Source organism: Podarcis raffonei, chromosome 7, assembly GCF_027172205.1.
Source record: "Podarcis raffonei isolate rPodRaf1 chromosome 7, rPodRaf1.pri, whole genome shotgun sequence".
NCBI lineage: Eukaryota > Metazoa > Chordata > Lepidosauria > Squamata > Lacertidae > Podarcis > Podarcis raffonei.
The window spans coordinates 15,945,800-15,965,731 of NC_070608.1; the positions used below are offsets into that span (position 1 = coordinate 15,945,800).

At 45.6% G+C, this 19,932-nt stretch overlaps 1 protein-coding gene across 4 annotated transcripts in view; it reads left to right on the forward strand.

Annotated features, from left to right (window-relative positions):
* The window catches only part of ENPP2 (ectonucleotide pyrophosphatase/phosphodiesterase 2), a 91,823-nt gene that overhangs the window by 5,637 nt on the left and 66,254 nt on the right, over positions 1-19,932 (forward strand). For 2 of the 4 annotated variants that reach the window (XM_053395382.1, XM_053395385.1), the window contains exons 1-2: positions 19,165-19,387; positions 19,699-19,801. In XM_053395382.1, the coding sequence (XP_053251357.1) occupies positions 19,355-19,387; positions 19,699-19,801 (136 nt within the window). In that variant the 5' untranslated portion in view covers positions 19,165-19,354. Of the gene's footprint in view, positions 1-19,161; positions 19,388-19,698; positions 19,802-19,932 lie in introns of those variants that run through there. The other 2 variants (XM_053395386.1, XM_053395383.1) reach the window with 2 other exon arrangements.

Sequence of the window (19,932 nt, forward strand, 5' to 3'; positions counted from 1 at the left end):
TATTTCCTGATAGAAATCAGACCAAAATGATGAAACCAGGGGACATTCCCACCATAAGTGGAAAAAAGTCCCTCTCTTCTCACAACCTGGCCAACAATCCTGTGCTGTTGTACAGCGCAACAAATTTTATACTATTCCAGGACTGTCAGCTTATCCTAATAAATTGGGTACTATGCTATGTGTTGCTGTTCTTTGATGTGAGTGGCTATGCAATGGATCAACACAGCTGCATTTCTTGGACTCTCTGTGGAGGGTTGTAGCTATGGGGGCTGTCACAAAAAATTGCCTATACTGTACTTCAAAGCTGACCACAACACCAGTGGTCACACAGCTGGGTAGCCTTGAGGTAGCTTCCTCGATGTAAAGGCAAGCTTCAGAGAATCCTGTAACTAAGGACCATCCGCACTATACATTTAAAACAGTACCATGCCACTTTAAACAGTTGTCTCCCCCCCCCCAGTTAATCTTCAGATTCATTGTTAAGGTGAGTTGTTAGGAGACCACTATTCTCTTCCCAGAGAACTCTGGGAATTGTAGCTCTGGGAGGGGAATCTGGATTGCCTAATAAATCTCAGCACTCTTGACAAACTCTCCTGCCAACCTAGCAGTTCGAAAGCACGTCAAAGTGCAAGCAGATAAATAGGTACCACTCAGGCAGGAAGGTAAACAGTGTTTCCATGCACTGCTCTGGTTCTCCAGAAGCAGCTTAGTCATGCTGGCCACATGACCTGGAAGCTGTACGCCGGTTCCCTCGGCCAATAAAGCGAGATGAGCGCCGCAACCCCAGAGTCTGCCATGACTGGACCTAATGGTCAGGGGTCCTTTTACCTTTGCCTTTACTCTTGACAAACTACAGATCCCAGGAATCTTTAGGGAAGCCATGACTGCTTAAAGGGGGATGATGTGGCAGATTGGGGCAGATGGGGCCTTGGTGTTCTAGACTGAAAGGAACCAAAAGCCTCCCATGCTAGAGAGAGCAATGCTGTAACCATCCAGTAACAGTAGGCCAAAGAGAAGCAGTTGGCATTCGTCTTTTTCCTAGAACCATCGAATTCTAGAGTTGGAAGGTACCCTGGCGATCATCTAGTCGAACCCCCAGCATTGCAGGAATATGCTGGCGTTCCATACGAAGATCAGACCTGCAACCTTGGCTCCAACCAGCTGAGCTATCCTGTTTCAGTAGACAAAGGAGGAGTGAAGGAATGAATTTTATTATTTCGGTCACAGACCAGTTCCAGCCCACATACAATATCAAGGACGTCATAAAACACAATAGGGATAGATTTGAATTTGCAATTAGGTATAACATGGACAATACAGATATAGCAACAGTTAAATATATATATAAATTAAAACTTAGTCACTAACATATAACCTAAAATTATCATTTAAGGCCTTAATCATTACAATAGCACAGCTTCTTCCCTAAATTTTACGGAAATCGCACAGAATTTGGCTACCCTTAATGTAATCTCAGGATCCTTGAAGGAGGAGTGAAGTCAAACTGTTGGAAGGTTACGGCGCCTGCTGTGGCTGTTGATACCGAGACAGGAGAGAGATGTTTTGTTGCAGCTGGGGCAAATGAAGGCATCTGGTTGTGCTGCTGCACATGCGCTCTTGGCAGCTCCTGGGATTCTTTGATCCTGAGCTAGACTGATGGGCTGACTTTGTGGTTCTCAGCCATAAAGCCCAGTAGTGAAGTAGCCCTAGGCGGCACTGTGGTTCATTAGGACAGCATCCAAGATGGCGTAGGTATGGGTGGCTCCAGGCTCAACTTCCAGGGTTGGTTTCCAAGGAGAAGGTGCCTGTGAAAGCTGCACACAGTCGAGACAGTACAGTGCTGTAGCCAATTGGAATGGTTTTCTTTAAGGAAAAGTAGAGGGGGTTGTAAAAGATGCAAAGGAGCTGAAAGCTGTCCATGCCCCAATTTTGGACCTGGTTTTGAAATTCCCAAACTGGTGTTCCTGAGGAATGGTGTGCAGGAGAGTTCAAAGAGGAGGAATTGTTGTTGTTGTTTAGTCGTATCCGACTCTTTGTGACCCCATGGACCAGAGCACGCCAGGCACTCCTGTCTTCCACTGCCTCCCGCAGTTTGGTCAAACTCATGCAAACTTCGAAGACACTATCCAACCATCTTGTCCTCTGTCGTCTCCTTCTCCTTGTGCCCTCCATCTTTCCCAACATCAGGGTCTTTTCCAGGGAGTCTTCTCTTCTCATGAGGTGGCCAAAGTATTGGAGCCTCAGCTTCAGGGTCGGTCCTTCCAGTGAGCACTCAGGGCTGATTTCCTTAAGAATGGAGAGGTTTGATCTTCTTGCAATCCATGGGACACTCAAGAGTCTCCTCCAGCACCATAATTCAAAAGCATCAATTCTTCGGCGATCAGCCTTCTTTATGGTCCAGCTCTCACTTCCATACATCACTAAGGAGGAATTAATCTGAGTTATTTATAGCTCTCCTTTCAGGATACCAATCCTTTTAAGGCAGGCTGAGTAACTTCAAAATGCATTCTTTAAAACCACGAAAAAAATAGTTTCCACATATATAAAAAGGGGTTTTGTATCCTCCCCACGGAACAGTTGGTGACCCCATGTGTGCCAGGGGCCAGTCCAGCTGGGCTTGGCATCTCTGCCCTCTTGCCTCTGAATACCAGTTGCTGGAAGTCACAAGAAAGGAGAGTGCTGTTGCACTCAGGTCCTGCTTGCAGACTTCCCAAAAGCAGGGTGTAGCTAGGAGTGGGTTAGGAGCCCATCCGCCTGTGCACTTGGACAGATGGGCCAAAGGAGGTGGAGGAAGAAAGGAAGGTGGAGCAGAGCAGATCTGACCCCGATGGCAGCAATGGCAGAGCAGGAAAGGCATCAAGAAGCAGACTGGTTCATGGTCCCTCCTGGCTTTGGGTTCAAGGGAGCCTAGATATGCTTCTGCCCAGGGGCATCTGACTGTGAGAACAGGAAGCTGGACTAGTTGGGTCTCTGGCTTGCCCCAGCAGGTCTCTCTTGATGTTTTCAGTACTGGGATATTTCCCACAGGGCAGCTGGGGGATGGGTGTAAATCAGGGGTTGGCAAGGTTTACCTCTCCTGGGCTGGTGCACTCCAGAGGAGATCCCTTCGTGAGCTGGATCGTGAGTGCATGTGAACATGCACGGCTGCAATTTCTGGCGTCTGTGTCTGCGCAGACATGATTTTTGCCGTCTGAGCATGCGCAGACGCGATTTCCGGCACCGTGGAAGCGAGTCCCAGTGCCACGCTGCACCAATTTAGCACAGTGCACGGGTACTTGCTGAGTGGGCAGCTTGGTTTGAGGGCGGCTCGTGGTGCGGTTAAACGGCCCCCATGGGCTGCTTGTGGCCCACGGGCCTTAGTTTGCCTCCCCCTGGTGTAAATGGACGTCTGGAGTAGGCTCAGAGGTGTTCTTCACCTGCCTCCCCCTTTCTATTTATGTGAACATCTGAGCAATAAAGGAATAGAACAGGAGGAATCTCCCAATCTCTCTTATGGGCAAGATGCAGATGTTCTGCGCTGGTGTTAGGTTGTGTAGTGAACCCACTTCTCCTCCTCCTCCTGCAGCATCATGAAGATATCTGTTATACCAGCCTCTCCAGCTTGTTGCCTTCTAGATGTTGTTGAACTGCAACTCCCGTCAGCCTCAGCCAGCATGGCCAATGCTTAGGGATGATGGGGATTGTAATTTGCAACATCTAGAGCAGCGGTTCTCAACCTGTGGGTCCCCAGATGTTGTTGGACTACAACTCCCATCAGCCCTGAGCTCTGGCCTTGCTAGCTAGGGGTGATGGGAGTTGTAGTTCAACAACATCTGGGGACCCACAGGCTGAGAAAGGCTGATCTAGAGGGTGTCGTGATTTGGGAAGGCTGTGCTAACCGGTGGAAGAAGGGAGGTGGCTTTTATTGAAGAGGAAGTGAAGCGTAGAATGGGTTCTGACAGCATCACGCAGGAATTGGGTCGCCAGCTTCCTCCCCATTCTCTTCTGTTCTTGCACTAATTTTGCCATTTGAACTGGGGAAATTCCGGGCGTATGGCAAGCCTACTTCATCACTACTGAACTTTCATGCTACGTCTCCCTGTTTCCACTAACGTCCTCATCTGACCTGCACCTTTTTGAAAGGCACAGGAGGAAATAGTGGCAGCCCTGTGCCGGAACTGGTTCTGCCATAGGCCTTGCTTGTGGGTTGCATGATGCTGTGTTTGTGGGGCATCTTTTGGCCTGTTAGCATTGGATGTCTGCCTAGTTGCTGGAGCAGGGCAGGAGAAACATGAGGATTGTGTGAAGCACAATGGCTAACAGCTGCAAGTGCATGTGATTGCGAACCAGCTGAATGAGGAATTGAGAGGGGATGACATCACCCAGGTTCTTTTGCCATCCTGCGTGCCCCAGCCCAACCTCCTCTGATGTCTACGCTGGTGGAAGTAATGACATCATGAAGATAATGCTTGTTTATCCAAGAGAAGCAGTAATATTCGAGCTGTTGCCGCCAGATGGTTTCTCTTTCTTTCTGCTTTGTCCACTGGCTTTGATCCTGGAAGGAAGAGTGAGCCGTGAGAGTTTGGTGCCAATAGGAGTGTTCAGAACTTACCAACAAAGGTGTCTGTGCTCTCCATTGCATGCCTGGTGGGAGCTGGCCTCTGTTAGGGGGTTGTGGTTAGCGGGGGCACCGTTTAGAGCCGGGGGGGGGGGGGCAGGGAACCAGTAGCCCACAGGTTGTATGCAGCCCATCCTGCCTCCCCATCCAGCCAGCAAGCATCTCTAGGTGCTATCACCTCCCCTCTCTAGAATCACCCCCATGCTGCAAAAAGGCTTAAGTAAAAACTCCTAATAAAAAACCATTTTTGGACCCTAAGTGTTGTGTGGTATCTGTATATTTCCCTTACAGAAACCACTGTTCCTAGAGCTCCCCAAGGAAGAGAATAGGGGTCTCCTAAGAACTCTAAGAAACGGGATGCGGGTGGCGCTGTGGTCTAAACCACAGAGCCTAGGGCTTGCCGATCAGAAGGTCGGCAGTTCAAATCCCCGCGACGGGGTGAGCTCCCGTTGCTCTGTCCCAGCTCCTGCCCACCTAGCAGTTTGAAAACACGTCAAAGTGCAAGTAGATAAATAGGTACTGCTCTGGCGGGAAGGTAAATGGTGTTTCCGTGTGCTGCTCTGGTTTGCCAGAAGTGGCTTAGTCATGCTGGCCACATGACCCGGAAGCTGTACACCGGCTCCCTTGGCCAATAAAGCGAGATGAGTGCTGCAACACCAGAGTCATCCATGACTGGATCTAACGGTCAGGGGTCCCTTTACCTTTAAGAACTCTAAGCACTCTTCGCAAACCACAGTTTGCAAGGTCCGTTGGGGAAAGTCATCACTGTTAAAGTGGTGCTTTAAATGTCTGGTGCAGATGGGCTTGGAACGCTATCTGCTGATGTGGAGGAAAGCGACACGTGTTTGTTTACTCCAGCGTTCCCCGACCCGTTCCATAACTCTGCTGGCTGGGGCTGATGGAAGTTGTAGTCTAAAACATCTGGAGGACACCAGCATGGGGAAGGCTCAGTTGTGCCAAGAAACAGCCATCTGTGTGGGGGCAGAATCGGGTGAGAGATTTCGGGATTTTCCCCAGGAAAACTGAAGTTTTTAAAACGCTTTGCTTTTTTTAATTTGTGAAATAAAAAAAGGTTGAAGGAGCTGCATATGTTTAGCTTGGAAAAGAGGGAACTGAGCGGAGATAGGAGAGCCATCTTCAAATATCTTAAGGGCTGTCACATGGACGATGGAGCATGCTTGTTTTCTCCTGCTCTGGAGGGTAGGAGTCATGGCAATGGCTTCAAGTTAGAAGAAAGGAGGTTCTTACCCAACATCAGGAAGAACTTTATGACAGCAAGAGCTGCTCAACAGTGGAATGGTCTCTTTTTGAAGGTTGTGGATTCTCCTTCCTTGGAGGTTTTTAAGCAGAGGTTGGATGGCCATCTGTCATGGATGCTTTAGCTGAGATTCCGGCATTGCAGGGGGCAGGACTAGACTAGATTTTTAGAAGAAGGCAGCCCTGTTTAGGGAAGCTTTTAATGTTTAATGGGTTATTGTGGTTTAATATTCTGTTGGAAACCACCCAGAGTGGCTGGAGAAACCCAGCCAGATGGGCGGGGTATAAATAATAATAATAATAATAATAATAATAGTAATAATAATAATAATAATAATAATAATAATAATAATAATAATAATTACTGTTGGGGTCCCTTCCAACTCTACAATTCTGTGATTCTATAAAACAGTACAGTCTCTTTAATTATTCTTGCACCCTATTGACATACTGTTCTAGATTTCTCTTTCAATTTCTCAGTTTCTCCTATGACAATAGGAGATATGGTGCAACTGCTCTATTGTGTGTCTTTAAAAACAAACACATTTGGTTCCCAAAACCAGCCAATGGTAGAATCCCAGGTCAATTATGTAAAGAAACAGTTACATTTATGTAAAGAAACAGTTCCATATATATGTTTGCTTAAGTGGGCAGCAAATCTTGGGCTGTGGACATTTACAGCACCTCCCCAACCCCCCCCCCAGAAGAATACTGGGAACTGTAGTTTATTGAGAATTGTAGCTCTGTGGTTAGTAAACTGCAGTTCCCATGATTATTTGGAGGTGACAATGTTCTTTAAATGTATGGTTGGTACACAACATTAAAATCAATTGTTTCAGTGACCAAATGGCTCAGCTCTTAAATGAGGACCGAAAAGGTGTCACTTTTGTTTCTTTTTATTTAATAGAATAACATCTGCAGGCACCCTGCCATTCTTCATCTTGGCAGTATGCAGTTATAAGAAGCTCTGGTGTCCTTGGATGTAAATTCTGGGGACTTGCTGGGATACAATAAAAACCACACAGCTTGTCTCTTAGTTACTTCCATGTGTGCACCATCTCTTCTTCGGGATATGAAATACAATTGAGTAGATTCTCTGTTACAAATTATTTTAAAAACCAAATAAGGAAACATTATCTATTGTTTTTGCCAACAATGTTTCAGTTATTTTTCTTTCTTGGGGAAAACAAAAAGTATTGTTCTAACCAGCAAGAGGCATGCATACATCTCCCTCTTCTAAGCTTTGCAGTAATTGGGGAAAAAACAAAACCCCACATATATAACACAAAGATAATCTGAGTCATGGTGACTGTGATGTTTGTAAAGAGCGATCCTTCTGCTTTAGGGATGGGCATAGCTGTCAACTTACAGATTTGAAAATAAGGGACCAGCAGCCTCGAAACTAAGGGATCAGCAACCAAAATAAGGGATTTTCCGGGCACAGGTATGTTCGACTTCTGAGCCCCTCTGAGCCAAAGGCAGAAAGCCCAGCCAGCAGCCAAATGAAGCCTCATCAATAAGGGACAGCAGCGGGACATGGCACTGGGATAAGGGACACTTGACAACTATGGGGACAGGCCAGGGGAATTCAGTTCAGTTTGTGCCGTGAAGGTGAACCTATCCAATTCTTAGTTTCTGAAATTACATCTGAACTGACACAGAGCCATCCTTTGAAATTTTGTTTAATAGTCGGCCCCTCTTTAATGGTAACTAAATTTTGGATATGGAGGAGAGGTTAGGGATTTCTTAATAGAACTCTAAGCACCTTTACCAAGTTAGAAATTGTAGGATTCTTAGATACAGGTGAGGGGTGAACATAACAGGTGTTTATTTATATCCCACCATGGAACCTGATTTTGTATACCTGGAACCTCAGTTGATCTTCCACATCCAAGCACTGAACAAGTCCAGATGTGTTTAGCTTCAGCAACATGGTAGCCTCACAAGCCTTCAGATCATGCCATAGTACAAAACCAATGCACACTTGTAGACAAGCCTCCGAGAGTCATTCAGGTTCTTCCAGAGAGTCTGCGTGTCCCAGAAAGAAAGGAAGCTTTGGATAGGGTATTGCTGTGTCAGTGGCATGCCTAGGGAATGTGAAGCCCTTCAGATGCCTCAATGACAACTCCCATCATCCTCTATCACTGGCCATGGTGGGTGGGGCTGGGGTTGATGGAAGCTGGAGTTCATCAGCACCTTGGAGGGCTGCAGGTTTTCCAACCAAGGCCTATGTCAGGGTTTCCAGCTGTTTTTGGACTACAACTCCCATCATCCCTAGCTAGCAGGACCAGTGGTCAGGGATGATGGGAACTGTAGTCCAAAAACAGCTGGAGACCCAAGTTTAGGAAACCCTAGTCTGTGCTAAGGAAGGTTCCAGGGCCATTCCTTACAAAGAGACATGTTTTAATAGACCAACTAAACCATCAATAAGAGAATGGCAAATTAAACTTTGTGAATATATAGATTTGGCAAGATTAACGGCTGCGCTAAGAGGACAATTAGATCAAAAATTAATAAAAGAATGGGATTGTGTAAAAGAGTATATGAAAAAACATTGTTCTGGGGTAAACATATCGGTACGCAATGGGTGGTGCTTGTAGGGTTAAGAGAAGGAAGAAATGGATGCAAGAGACATAAAGGAAAATTAAGGCTGAGAACACAACAACCAAGATAAAAACAAAAGATTGAAGTCACGCATAGGTGGAGGGGAGTCAAGATTGTATGTATTTCTTTTACATTAGATCTTTTAAGAACAAGGACTATGTGAAGAATTGAAAGAAATTTTAGGTTGTCACAGTTGCAGTGTGATTAATCTTTGTTTAAGGTACAGTGGTACCTCGGGTTACATACGCTTCAGGTTACATACGCTTGAGGTTACAGACTCCGCTAACCCAGAAATAGTGCTTCAGGTTAAGAACTTTGCTTCAGGATGAGAACAGAAATCGTGCTCCGGCGGCGCGGTAGCAGCAGGAGGCCCCATTAGCTAAAGTGGTGCTTCAGGTTAAGAACAGTTTCAGGTTAAGTATGGACCTCTGGAATGAATTAAGTACTTAACCCGAGGTACCACTGTATTTGCTTTTGTTATGTTTTGTTTTTCGCAATAAAGAAAAAAATCAGCAGATGAATACGCAGAAGTGGCAAGCAATCTGCATCAACACTGTTTGTGAGATGTTTAGACAAAGGGCAATTTATTGCGTCCAAAACCAATGCTAGTTCTTAGCACACTTTTTAATGTAACTTTTCCTCCCCTCTTTCAAAACAAAGTTTCAGTTTTATCCCCTCCTTCAAGTTTCTTATTGCGGTAGAAGTGGCACAAAAATTACAGATTTCCCCATGACCTTGAGCGAGGTTTCTGGCGGCTGTGGGGCTCTTTAGGAATGAGCTCCCTAGCAGTGGCCCACATGCGAGGCTTTGCTTCTGAAGCTGCTACATGTGCAACCTTTCATCAGATGTTACAGAAATTATAGGGGAAACGGGAGTTTTGTGTTCACAGTTACACAACAGCTGCAGCAGGACTGTATGGAGAATCCGGGGTCAGCAAGTTCAATACAAGAAGAGTTGTTGGTCCCGTCACCAGAAGCGTTGCACTGATAGGGGCTCAAAGGCACACAGCAAAAATCTTCATCTTGTGGAATGGTAGGGCTGGCACTGTTTTGGGGTGAGGGCAAAGCTACACTTCCATTTGTCCGTGGTTTTCTTCTGCTTGCTCCGTGATTTGCCAAAATCCTTATTGACATTGGTACTAGCTATTTGTGATAAAATAGACACCTGACATAGCACTTGAAGATTTATCTTTACTTGTCAGGTTGGCAAAAGTTGATGACAAAGATGAGAATACTAATAATTTATATAGCACCCATCTGACAGGGTTGCCCCAGCCACTCTTCTTGGCAGCTTCCAACAAAAGAAATACAGTGGTACCTTGGGTTACAGATGCTTCAGGTTACATTCGCTTCAGGTTATAGACTCCGCTAACCCAGAAATAGTACCTCGGGTTAAGAACTTTGCTTCAGGATGAGAACAGAAATCGCGTGACAGTGGCACAGCGGCAGCAGGAAGCCCCATTAGCTGAAGTGGTTTCAGGTTAAGAACGGACCTCCAGAATGAATTAAGTTCTTAACCTGTGATACCACTGTAGTAAAAACACAATACAACATCGTACACTAGAAACTTCCCTGAACAGGGCTGCCTTCAGATGTCTTTTAACAACAAGTATTATTCATGTGTTTGCGTGTGTGTGTGTGAATACAATGCGTTTCTCTCTTTTGAACCCAAGAGAGGGTTTAATCCTTTTTGTTTTCAAAACTCCTTCATAGCAGTGCCTGAGTTATTAATCCATAGCTTGCTTGTCCTCACAAACTCCTCCGGACAGCGTCTGCTTGAAGTCACCATGTTTCCATGTTCTCAGTCAAAGAATAAACTAAACAGCTGTCAACTGCCAACTGCCATACCCTTTCCCCAATACCCTTTATTCTTTGTGAAATTCATTTACACTACAAATGCAAATACAAATACTAACAATCTCAGGCTCTACCCACTAAGCCATGGGTAGGCAACCTAAGGCCTGTGGGCTGGATGCGGCCCAATCGCCTTCTCAATCTGGCCCGCGGACGGTCCAGGAATCAGTATGTTTTTACATGAGTAGAATGTGTCCTTTTATTTAAAATGCATCTCTGGGTTATTTGTGGGGCCTGTCTGGTGTTTTTACGTGAGTAGAATGTGTGCTTTTATTTAAAATGCATCTCTGGGTTATTTGTGGGGCGTAGGATTTCGTTCATTCCCTCCCCCCCAATATAGTCCAGCCCCCCCACATGGTCTGAGGGACGGTGGACCAGCCCATGGCTGAAAAAGGTTGCTGACCACTGCACTAAACTCTCCCACAACCTCTGTTAGGTTTGGTTTCATTTTGGAGGAGAGATTACTGGAGACTTAAGGCCTTTAGAGACTTGGGGTTTTTATTGTTAAATAAGCAAGTCAAGTGTTGGTGGAAGCAAACTACATAGCACTTTTGCAGACCAGCAAATCCATAGCCGTGCATCATATCCTACAGAAAAGCAACCCTAGAGCTGGAAGACAGCTTCTTCCCCCCCCCCACCCCATCCCTGCCTCTTACTCAAATTGCACTTTTCACAAATATATTTTTTGACCAGCGTTCTCCAATCTGGTGCCGTCCAGATGTTTTAAAGTGAAACTTCCATCATCTGAGCCAGCATGGCTAATGGTTGGGTATGATGGCCATTGTCCAAAGTATCTGAAGGGCGCCAGTGGGCAGGGGGAGAAGGTCAGTGCGGATGACAGGAAACATTTATTATAGAGCACAGATGATGTAGATAAATACAATAAAATATACATTCTTACTGATTATTCAACGAAACAAGAGCTTCCATTTAAACAATGTTGGCCAATTCATCATCTATGTGAAATGACAACAAACGAGAAAGTTTTGGATTGCTATGAATGATTTGGAAAGTGAAATCATCCCTGCTTCCAGTAAAGGGCCAGTTCATTAGTAATGCAACCCCCTGCAGTAAAAGTCTGCTTACATAAGAATTAGCACTAGTCGGACTTGTGTTTAATGAATTCCTTCTGTATTGCTGAGATGTCTTCTGCTGTATCCTCACTGGGGTATTCTAAAGTACAAATCGTGCTATTCCATACCTTTGAGGAGAGCAAGGGTACTTTCACACCAGGCATTTGGAACTGCTGCGTTTGTTTCACTCGCCATGTTTGCACACCATACAATTAAAGCACATGACTTCGCCTTAAAGAACCCTGAGAACTGTAAAGCTAAAGGTAAAGGGACCCCTGACCGTTAGGTCCAGTCATGACCAACTCTGGGGTTGCAGCACTCATCTCGCTTTATTGGCCGTGGGAGCCTGCATACAGCTTCCGGGTCATGTGGCCAGCAGGACTAAGCCGCTTCTGGTGAACCAGAGCAGCGCATGGAAACGCTGTTTACCTTCCCGCCGGAGCGGTACCTATTTATCTACTTGCACTTTGACGTGCTTTCAAACTGCTAGGTTGGCAGGAGCAGGGACCGAGCAATGGGAGCTCACCCCGTCGCGGGGATTCGAATTGCCAACCATCTGATCGGCAAGCCCTAGGCTCTGTAGATGACACCTAATAGAGCTACAACCCAAGAACACGTAACAAACTACAGTTCACTACTTTGGGTGAAGTCATGTTCTTTAAATGTTTGCTGTGGATGTGACCCAAGATTAAGGAGAAGGATGATAGTCTCATTGCCGCCGCCACAGTTACCAGGATTTTTGCAGTGGAAGCCATGACTGTTAAAGTATAATAAATGCACTCTAAATGTATGGTATGGATGTGACCTCAGCGAGGCCTTCCAGAGTGGTTTAATTCTGAATTCTGAAAATTGTGGGAGAAATAGGGTTCTCCAAACAACTCCCAGCGCCCTTAACAAACCCCAGTTTCTAGGATTCTTTGGGGAGGAAGCCATGATTGTTTATAAATGTATGATACTGCATTAAATGGATAATGTGGTTGGGATCCTTAAGCAAGAGCAGTTGAGCAATGGACTCAGTTGTTTGCTGTGGTCTTTTTTGCAAGCAGAGGCTGAACAACCATCTCTTGGAAAAGCTTTAACTCCAGGACTCTGGAAGCAGGCAGGGAATTGGAAGAGATGGCCTACACATAGCTGTCAACATTTCCCTTTTTTAAGGGAAATTTCCTTATTCCAAATAGGATTCCTCGCAAGAAAAGGGAAAAGTTGACAGCTATGGGCCTACAATGTACCTTCCAGACCTATGATTCTAATCTGGTTTTCTGAATCCTGAAATCAAAATACTGCGAGGTAAGAGGGCAGTTGATGCTAAGATGCACCATTTAGGGGTAGTTCCCTTCTCCATTGTGGTTTCAGGCCATGGGTAGGCAAACTAAGGTCTGGGGGCTGGATCCGACCCAATCACCTTCTAAATTCAGCCCACGGACGGTCCAGCAATCAGCGTGTTTTTACATGAGTAGAATGTGTCCTTTTATTTAAAATGCATCTCTGGGTTATTTGTGGAGCATAGGAATTCATTCACCACCACCCCCAATTTAGTCCGGCCCCCCACAAGGTCTGAGGGACAGTGGACCGGCCCCGTGCTGAAAAAGTTTGCTGACCCCTGTTTCAGACCATGTGCAGTTATAGACCCTGAAACTGCTATCCAAATCCAAAGAGGTAGCAAATGCTCTTTAAATCACACAAATGCATAGAATGGTGGTGTCTTATCTGAAAGCAGCCCTCGAAAAACCAGCCTCGGCCATTTCCACCGCCACCTTCACAGCTGGATATAAGTGAGAGCGTTTTTGTTTTACTTCAGGGAGGAAAGAAGACCGTGCTTTTGGATGCCGATTTTTTCTCAGCTTAATTTATGCTGTCGAATTAGCAGAAACAAGAAGGCCAGTTCAGAAGAAGATGCGTAGCAAATTTTAGGCACTATAAAACCCTAAGAAGGCTAGGTCGGGGCTGAAGAGCACACGCTTGCATTTCAAAGGTCCTAAATTCAATCCCTGGCATCTGAGACCCTGGAGATGAACTGCCAGCCAGAGTTGACAGTATAGTACTGAGATAAATGGGCTAGTGGCCCAACTTGGTATAAGCCAGCATCTATATATTGCTAGGACTAGGAGCCCACCCTTTGAGCAGTACGCCCTGGCCTGGGTCAATGTTGCCTTTTTCTCAGGTGAGAGAAGTAAAATGAGAAGTTGTTTATTCGTCAATTTATGAATCACCTTTTACACGTCTGGCATATAATCTTGCTCAAAGTGAATCTTGGCACCGTATTTGTGTTGACACGGGCTGCCTACATACTGTGGATTTAAAGAACAGTCATACCTCGGGTTACAGATGCTTCAGGTTGTGTTTTTTCGGGTTATGGATGTGCTGAAAGCCAGAAGTAGTGGAACGGGTTACTTCCAGGTTTTGGCGGTCGCATATGCACCGAAGCGCCGAAGCGCCGAAGCGCCGGTTCGCAACCCGCGCATGCGCAGATGCGGCGCTGCAGGTTGCGAACGTGCCTCCCGCACGGATCACGTTTGCAACCTGAGCGTCCACTGTACATGCCTCCCCACCCCCAAGAACCCTGAGAACTGTAGTTTGTTAAGGGTGCTGGGAATTGTAGCTCTGCAGGGGGAAGCTACAGTTTCCAGGATTCTTTGAGCTCTCACTCTCTCTCTCTCTGCATGTGCTTTAAATGTATGGTGTTTATGCTGCTATGGGCACTGTGATGGGTGAACAGCAACTGGGGCAGTTATGCCCACCCCAGAGGAGGTCCTTTCCTTCCTGCAATGGACACATGACTGCCCTCAAGGGATTGTAGCTTTTGTGATTGGATAGACCTTAGCAGGCCACTCCACTTCTATTTAGGAGTCCGTCCTCGCCTATGAAACATCAAGAGCCACATTGTTTAACATGAGAGCTCCTGCAAACGGGTCATCTGAAAGTAAACAGCATTTTCTGCCAACGTGCCGTTTAGGATCAGCTTGCCAAAGAGAATGGGTCTCCCTGTTTTCAGTGCTTTCCCATATAAGAGCCCAGCAGAGAGCAGCTATCAGCTGTCCCTGCTTCAAATTTCTTCTTGCCGACAAATGCACCTTATAGCAAATTCCCACTTTCCTCGTGCTAGTCCTAGCGATCTACCTCGCAGGGTTCTTGCTGGGATGACACAGAATATACGCAGAGCACTTTCAGTTTGTTAAATGCAACAACAGCCAGGTGGACAGGTGGTCTTTTGTAAAGCCAGCCCGACCGTAAAATTGAGATGCTTTCACTTAGCTGGCAGATTTTGCAATACCGTTTGAGCAGGGGCGAAGAACCTGAGGGCCACATTCCTTTCTGGGAAATCTCCTAGGGGCCACATTTCACTGACGGGTGGGGTCAGGGGCAAAAGTGGGCGGAGCCGTAGTGTAAGCTTTATGCAGGTACAGTAGTAGGCTAATCTCTATATGCACTCACACATTCTTCCCCATCCACCACCCAGACAAGCCAGAGGCATTGTCATAATTCATGGAGCCATTCCAGCCAGGGAGTGATGTGACTTGAGGAGTGTCCTAAGGGCCAAACAGAGAGGTCTGGGGACCATATTTGGCCCCTAGGCCTGAAGTTCGCTCAACCCTGCATAGAAAGGAGCAACAAATTGTCAATTCGCCGTGGTAGCACCTGAGGAGGATTTCTGATATTACATACCCCCCAAGTCCCCCTGCTTTGCCAGAGACAGCCCTGCATTTACAGAAGCCGTCCTGATTCCTGGTTTGATCCCAGAATTCTCCACTTTTACTTAGGACAACCCTATTTCCAGCAGAGAAATGTTGAAGGGTGTGAATTGTGCTACTCCTGAGCCAAGGAAGATGACTGAAGGCAGTCCTGTACAGTGGTACCTCGGGTTAAGAACTTAATTCGTTCCGGAGGTCCATTCTTAACCTGAAACTGTTCTTAACCTGAGGTACCACTTTAGCTAATGGGGCCTCCTGCTGCCGCTGCACGATTTCTGTTCTCATCCTGAGGTAAAGTTCTTAACCTGAGGTACTATTTCTGGGTTAGCGGAGTCTGTAACCTGAAGCGTCTGTAACCTGAAGCATCTGTAACCCGAGGCACCACTGTATAGGGAAGGTTTTTTTTTAAAAAATGTTTTATTGTGTTTTTATATCATAGAATCATAGAATTTTAGAATTAAGGGGCGCTGAGGATCATCTAGTCCAACCCCCTGAAATGCAGGACTATGCAGCTGTCCCATATGGGGATCGAACCTGCAACCTTGGCACCACACTCTAAACAACTGAGCATATTGGAAGCTGTCCAGAGTGGCTGGGGCAACCCAATCAGATAGGTAGTGTATAAATAATAAGATGATGATGATGATGATGATGATGATGATGATGATGATTAAACAGGATGCCCCTATTTTCAGCAGAGAAATGTTGGAGGGTGTGATATCAAACGGCTTGGACCACCTATAGCTGGTCTCTTTCCCTGGCAAGCCAATTGACACCAGTTGTTCTGTGTGATTCGATGCCAAGGGTGAATATTTTTCAAAATGGCTCCCTTCTGCCCTAAAACATAGACATACACGGTGTGAAAGAGATATAAAGCAGGCTTGGGATTCTTGTTGCCCTCCATCATCTGATTGCTGTTGGGTTCAGCCTCAGTGCCTTAAGGGCACAGGTTCCTCACCTCATCCTGGGTATAGAGGCTCTTTTAGGATGTGAGAAAATGGTTTATGCCTTGCTGAGCCTCTGCAGAGCCTTGTGCTGCTTTAACTATATGTGTTTTTAGGCCGTGCCATCCAGTATAAGCAAATACGAATGGTTTAGAATAAACTGGGCATCTCTTTGTAGAACGCAACGTATCATTTGAGCAAGAAATCTTGGCCTCTGCTGAATTGTAATTGCTTTGCCACATAAACCACAGGGCAAAGGCACAGCTGCACAATGTGGATTTGTGTGTGTATAAAATATATACGTATACACTAAGAGCTGCCTGGGGATGGGGGGGGGGGAAATGACTTGTCAAGCAGGAGCAGCTTCTGTTAATTGCCATTTGGAAGAAGCCAGCAGATGGCTTCTGCCAGTGCCTGCTCTGAAAGTCACAGGCGTCTTGAGTTTGGCAGGGTTGCACGAGTGTGTTCGGTTCAGGGTTGGGGGTAGTGGTGAGTCTTTGAAATATCGTGGGCTACCTACCTGGTTAATGAAGCTGCATGGTATGATCTTGACCTTGGGCTTGTTGCAATCATTATCAAAGCTCCCTTTGACTTCGGTGGGCTAGACTGGGTGCCTGCCTATGCATTGCAGAAGCTGCAATTGACTTCGATTGAAAGCACACAAGCCGATTGTACCAGGTTCACTAGCACAAGCTCTACGCCTGATAATTATTATTAAATAATCTGGGAAAGTAGCCTTTCCTCCACCCCTCCCTATAGGCTCGACAATCACAAGTCTGTCTGTCCTTAAGTGTGGTTGTTGGTAAACAGTTTAGTGAAAGATGTTTTCATCAGGCCGGGAAGAAAAAGCTGCCACTACCTTGGTAAATTTGCCTGAGCAAATAAATTTCATAACTGACAGTTTGGGCAGCAACTGTGTTCATCAGTGATGATCAGCTTTGTGCATAGGATTGCTTATCAAAGGTTTTCTTTCTTTAAGGACGAATAGCAGTGTTTTGAAAGCATGGGATACTCTCTCACAAAATCCATTTCTTTTAGGGGCAACCCAAGATCAGATGGGTGACATTTTTTATTATTATTATTATTATTATTATTATTATTATTATTATTATTACACTGTTAAAGTGGTGTAATACTGCAAATATGTATTTGATTTGATTATTTTATCTATTAAAGTTATATACCATTCTTCATTCGAGGATCACAGGGTGGTTCACAATATGAAAAATACATACTGCAAACTACAAACAAAACTAACAATAGCCCTGCTCCTTCCTAAACCGGGAAGGGCGGGGTATAAATAAAAATTTATTATTATTATTATTATTAATCAGCCAAAAGCCTGAGAGAAGAGGAATGTTTCTGCCTGACACCTAAATATATGCAAGAGAGGGCCTTCTCGGTAGTGGCGCCGGCCCTGTGAAACACCCTCCCATCAGATGTCAAGGAAATAAACAACTATATGGCTTTTAGAAGACATCTGAAGGCAGCCCTGTTTAGGGAAGTTTTTAATGTTGGAAGTTTTGTTCTGTTGGGAGCCGCACCGAGTGGCTGGGGAAACCCAGCCAGGTGGGCAGAGTATAAATAATATATTATTATTATTATTATTATTATTATTATTATTATTATTATTATTATTATTATTGAAGGCGCCAGGCAAGCCTCCCTGGAGAGAGCAATCTACAAATGGGGAGCCACACCAGAAAAGGCTAGTTCTCCTGTTGTCACCCTCTCATGAAGGGGGCACACGAAGAAGACCCTCAGATGATGATCACAGGTTCTGGGTTGGTTCATATGGGGAGAGGTGGTCTTTGAGGTATTGTGGTCCTCAGCAATTTAGGATAGATGCTAGAGACAAGCACACATTTTTCTTTGTTAATTGTTAGGTTGACCTCTAATGAAGGTCAAGGTGGCAAACATGGTTCTTCTCCTCACAACCCAGCGAGAGGTTGAGTTGAGAGAGCTTCGTGGCTGAGCAGGGGCTTGAACCAGGTCTAGCAGGTTCTAGTCCACCATTACCTCATCAAGCAGTGCACACCTTGCTTGTGTATTGCAGGTACCAAGGTAGGTTTGTAGGAAATGTCTCGTGTGGAGAACAGTACAGTGGTACCTCGGGTTACAGGTGCTTCAGATTACAGACTCTGCTAACCCAGAAATAGTACTTCGGGTTAAGAACTTTGCTTCAGGATGAGAACAGAAATCGTGTGGTGGCAGCAAGGGGCCCCATTAGCTAAAGTGGTACCTCAGGTTAAGAACAGTTTCAGATTAAGAAGGGACCTCCAGAACGAATTAAGTTCTTAACCCGAGGTACCACTGTATGTGTTTGTAGTGTGGCTTTTATCAAAAAGAATAAACACCTCTAGGCTTTAAATCAAGTGTGGATAAGCTCTTGTAAACACATGACAGTAGCCGACATTTAGCAAGGAGTCTTCAGCAATATGTAACAGGGGAGGCAATGATGACCTTTTGATATGAGAATTGGGGAAATGCTTGTAACACTCCCTGTTCATTCGCTGGAGGGTATGAGAAAGTTGTAGTTGTTACAAGAAAGGAGATTCCGACTAAACATACCTAAAACATTTACACTTGGGAGATTGTAGACTCTTCTTCCTTGGAGGTTATAAGCAGAGGTTGGATGGCCAACAGTCATGGATGCTTCAGCTGAGATTTCTGCCTTGCGGGGGGTTCGACTAGATGACTTTTTGAGGTCCCTTCCAACTCCACAATTCTATGAATAAAAAGAGCATGAGTGTGCAACCCAATGCACAATATCTTCAACGGGGCTTACTCCAAGACTTACCTCTGAGAAAACATGCTTTTGGGTTGCACTGTGGGCAAACTTTAAAAAAAACGTTTGTTGTATTGTAATTATATTATTAAAGTTGTAGCGCAAGAGGTTTTTCTCTCTGCAGTTTGGCCAGGATAGGCACACACACACACATTTGGTCTCTCTCTCTCTCAACCCATATATTAGTGAGAAGAATAAAATGAATATGGGCTTATTGGCTACAGTAACAGAAGAAATCCGTGCGTTGCCAGAAGAGGCCACATGAAAGAGTGTGTGTGTGTGTGTGTGTGTGTGTGTGTGTGTGTGTGTTTGGGGAGGGAGGGGGAGTGGGGAATCGAGAAGGAGGATGCCTTCAGCTCCTTGCACTGGAGAGCTGCGATTTGTGCGTGGAACATGATGAAATCTCCCCCTGGACAAATCACATCGAGGCTGTCAGCCTCTCCAGGTGGGATTAGCTGCAGCTAATAGACTGAGCAAACAGAGACCTTGCGCTCAGTTTTAAAGAAAAAGAGAACCCACTGTGGAGGCTTTTCAAGAATCCTCTTGAGCATGGCTAGGAAAAACGGTCTCCAGTTGCATCAGGTAGGAGCGGGGTTTCTTTAAGGAGGAGTAAAGCGATGTCTCTCTCTCTCTCTCTCGAGGGTGCTGGTGGGGGGAGACCTTGCGCGAAAAGAAAACGCACTCAGGGAAGTCCGAGATGGTTAATATTCTGAAGTTTCAGACTCGGTTAGCTTGCTTTTCCAGCAGTTAGGAATTGTGGGCAAAGGGGAACATGTTGAAACCGCTGGTTTATTCTATTTTAATTGTAAATGTCTTTAAAAAAACCAAGAAACAGATCGGCTCCTGGGTAGCTTATTAACTCCAGCTCTCTCTCTCTCTCGCCTTGTTCCCAGGTAATATCCTTCTTCACTTTTGCTCTTGGGGTGAACGTGTGCATTGGATTTACGGCCAATAGAGTCCGGAGATCTGGCGAAGGGGAAGAGTTCCCATTTCCAGGTACAATGATGATTTAATTTGACCGTTTTGCAACGCCTTGATGTATCGGGCTGGAGGAGCAAATGGCTCCACAATGTAGTTTTCCTGCGTCTCTCTCCCCCCCCCCAACTCCCGTTCTGGATTATAGCAAA